The 3823-nt window shown below is 48.5% G+C and overlaps 2 protein-coding genes across 2 annotated transcripts in view; both read left to right on the top strand.

Annotated features, from left to right (window-relative positions):
* LOC123055197 (transcription factor SRM1) overlaps positions 1–2748 on the top strand; it is a 4882-nt gene extending 2134 nt beyond the window's left edge. Inside the window, exon 2 of the mRNA XM_044479178.1 lies at positions 1868–2748. Within this exon, the coding sequence (XP_044335113.1) occupies positions 1868–2345 (478 nt within the window). The 3' untranslated portion in view covers positions 2346–2748. The remainder of the gene's footprint in view (positions 1–1867) is intronic.
* LOC123055198 (transcription factor SRM1-like) lies at positions 7–1861 on the top strand. Its single transcript, XM_044479180.1, has one exon. The coding sequence runs from the start codon at positions 51–53 to the stop codon at positions 672–674; it is 624 nt and encodes a 207-aa protein (XP_044335115.1). The 5' UTR covers positions 7–50; the 3' UTR covers positions 675–1861.
* Positions 2749–3823: the final 1075 nt, after the last annotated feature.

Below are 3823 nucleotides of genomic sequence, written 5' to 3'. Positions count from 1 at the left end.
ATCCTATAGGGCCATCTAGTTTTTTTTTCTCTTCTTCGGGGCCGGGGAATATGTCGGCCATGGTGACTGAGGAGGGATCCAGGTTCGGGTCCGGAGGGTGGATGTGGGAGCAGGACATGGTGTTCGAGAGTACGCCGGCGTTGGTGGATCTGGAGAAGGGCGAGGCTGTGTGGAACAACATGGCCGGCGTCGTTGAGGTGAAGGGGTCCGGATCCGGGTCTGGGCCCGGAGGGTGGACATGGGAGCAGAACAAAGCGTTTGAGAATGCGCTGGCGTTGGTGGATCTCGGGGAGGGTGAGGCAGTGTGGAACAAGATAGCTGATGCTGTTGGGGGGAAGACAGCCGAGGAGATCAAGCGGCACTATGAGCTGTTGGTGGCGGATGTGGACGCCATAGAGGCGGGCCGGGTGCCGCTTCCCGTGTACACTGATGGCGGGAGTCCTGAGGAGGGAGGCTCCGGCGGGAAGAAGGGCGGCGGTAGGGTAGGAGGAGGACGCGGAGGGCATGGGCCGAAGGGTTCGTCCAAGTCTGTCGAGCAGGAGGGCCGGAAGGGGATCCTCTGGACTGAGGATGAGCACAGGTTCGTGCATCCAGCCTTCGTTTTATTGTCTGCAGAGGAGCCAGCACATGTTTCCTCCACTTTTTTACCTTATCTGTTCATAGAGCAATTTTGAGTTATACTTAGATGTTTGATTGATTGGGTTGCCTCAGAGCTAAAATATCACTACTATTTGACTGGCGATTCTGCTGATACACCCGTGTAGTTGCAATGCCCCGAGTGTTTTGGAAATTTGCTCTTTTAGCTGTCCTCCTCCTCCTGCTACTGCTTTCTATTGGAGACTGGATGCGTGTACGTTTGTCGATTTGTCGTATTTTGCAGATTAGGTCACGTCTTGCGTGGTTGTTCGTAGATTCAGTGCCTCTATTGGTGGATTAACTACTTTAGTTTGTCACATGGACAGCTCCGTCACTGTAAAAGGATTGTGTATGTTCTGACATTTTGTTGGACTAACTACTTTAGTTTGTCACATGTTACCTTATCATGAAAAGTCTTTACTCAGATGTCAGAAACTCAGAACTGTGGTTACCTATGGAAGAAAGATTTTTCAAATGTGTTCTAGGTACTAAAACAGATTTAATTGTTTAAGGGAAGGAACCCTTTGGACTATTTCTTCACACATTTATTTTCATTGTCTGGGTTGACTGATTTTAGTAGATTTTCTCATGCTAGTTTGCTATCCTAAATATACTAAAATGTTAGAAAGTAATCTCTTGTTTGATAGGTTATTGTGGCAAGTAAAACTCGACCTCCATTTAGTTGAGTGAATATCTTTCCGATATGGAACCTTTTACAGTACACTTCTTTCCTTCTAAATGTGAATTCAAGTATATCATCAAGCATTTCACATTTGGTGCAGCACTATGTAATGGTGTACTTCTTTTCGAAGTTCTGCTCCTTGCTTCTATAAATTCTACATATGGTTTCTCATCTGTTGGTGTATATATAACACCTTTTGGGCAATAATTATTCACTGTTCTGTGTTAAAGCTTTCAACCCCGAAAGCACATGACCAGTACATGTTCGTTTTGGCATGTGCTACATGTCATTAGAAGTAGTCCACATATTTCAGTCATTTGCCGTTCTTGTGAAATTCCAAAGTAGTTGATCACAGTGGTTGTGATCATTTCTGTGGCTGAATAAGAAAGATAATGTTATTCATAATTAACTCGAGAAGCTAATTTCAGTACTGACTGCATTTAAATATTTTAGGGGAAGTGCTTGGTTGCAAACTGATGGATACTGCCTCCTCCAGGTTTCTCTTTACTAGTCACTGATCTATGCTATGACCTGATTCTTAACCTGCAGGTTGTTCCTTCTTGGACTTGAAAAGTATGGCAAAGGTGACTGGAGGAGCATCTCAAGGAACTTCGTGATCTCAAGGACGCCCACTCAGGTCGCCAGTCACGCCCAGAAGTACTTCATCCGCCTCAACTCGATGAACAGGGAGAGGCGGCGATCAAGCATTCACGACATCACCAGCGTGAACGGAGAGGCATCAGCTGCTCAGGGCCCAATCACAGGCACAAATGGGCAGGCCGCAGTCCCTGGCAAGTCCCCCAAGCAATCTCCGCACCAGCCAGGGAACCTGCCTCCAGGCGTGGACGCCTTCGGCACCACCATCGGGCAGCCGGTGGGCGGCCCCCTCGTGTCCGCCGTCGGCACCCCGGTCACGCTCCCTGTCGCCGCCCCGCCTCACATGGGATACGCCATGCACGCCCCGGTCCCAGGGACCGTGGTGCCCCGGGCTCCGATGTACCCGATGCCGCCCCCACCGTCCCGGTGATGGGCCCGTGCTACAAAATAGACGTTGTTAAGCGATGCTGCTGGGCTTCCTGACAGACCAACTCAGAACCTTCTCCATGTTGTCCGGCCTTGCAGTGAAATGCTCTGTTATGTCTGAATAAAGGAATAACGATAAACCCTTGTACATTACCGATGGTGTTGTGGACGTTGTGGATTATATGTAATCGTGACGCGTTTCGTCGTCGTCGTTCGATGTTCGCCTTCGGGTCGGGTGGATGGATACTGGGTGTGTTTCTGTTAGTGATCTGTGTAATGCAGGCACAGGGGAAGAGATACTTAGCAGTGTTACTTAGCAATGTATGAATTGGTTATTACAGAGATTATCATTATCATCTGTGGTGTATCTGTGTAACAGATGATCAACAAAGATTTGTCCAGGAAAATTTATCTCGATGTTCTCATTTCGAACTCTTTTGCGGGCAAAATTTCAAATTTCACAGTTGGTTCGATCGATGCGTCACCGCAGCTGTACTGATTTAATATGCACCACGATAAAGTGAAAACGGACATCTCTGGGCTTAGCGACGAAGCTTCCATCCATCTACTGATAAGCTCTATCTTTGGCAGCCTTGCGCAATTAATCACTAGAGGTTGAACGCCAAAGCTTGACCCGGCACCAAAGAAGAGAACAAAAGAGGGAGCGTGTATGGCCTCATGGGCGTTGCCACTGCGGTGGGTGGGGCTACTGCTGGAGGAGACGCCGTGGGGACCACGCCTCACGCCGCCGGCGCGTGGCGGGGGCCACATGTCATGAGGGCAGCGCGTGGCGGTGGACAGGTGTCATGGGACCTGGGGCCGTGGGGACCACATGTCACGGGGGCGACGCGCGGCGGGGACCACATGTCATGAGGGTGGCGCGCGGCGGTGGACAAGTGTCATGGGACCTGGGCTGCGGGGACACTTGTCACGCCGGCTGAGTCATGGGCTTATCATGAGTGGGGTCCACAGCACAACAAACGAGGTGACTTTTAAATAGCGTGCATTGATATTTTATTTTATGGGATATATGCATATATGTCCCTATGTAAAATAAGTATATGAATATGACTCCCTGTAAGAACATATATATGCTTACGAGCCCCTATATGATAAGTATATTAATATGGAACCATTGGTACAACATAGGGGGCAGTTGGGAAGATACATTTGGGGTAGAAACTCCCTTGTTTCCTTTTAAGTAGACCTTTTTTCTAATAGAGACGCCACGAATATAGAATTCGTCATTCGACTGACATATTCACGCCGCACGCTAGTGAAAACACATGTTGGCACTCCAATTATCATCTCGAGGGTGGCGACAGTACCTCTCGCGCACAATAAAGACTCGTTTATATGACACCAATGCATATGGAGTTGACTCTATGGATGCCCATGAGTTCGTCGCGCGCACAAGTTTTTGGAATACAAAATAAGAATCGTTTTCACCATAAAAATAATAAGAAGAAAACCTCGCAAGCT

The sequence above is a fragment of the Triticum aestivum genome, chromosome 2D, assembly GCF_018294505.1.
Source record: "Triticum aestivum cultivar Chinese Spring chromosome 2D, IWGSC CS RefSeq v2.1, whole genome shotgun sequence".
In the NCBI taxonomy this organism is placed as follows: Eukaryota; Viridiplantae; Streptophyta; class Magnoliopsida; order Poales; family Poaceae; genus Triticum; species Triticum aestivum.
Note: the sequence above shows the minus strand (reverse complement) of the source record. Positions and strands in the feature narration are given on the sequence as shown.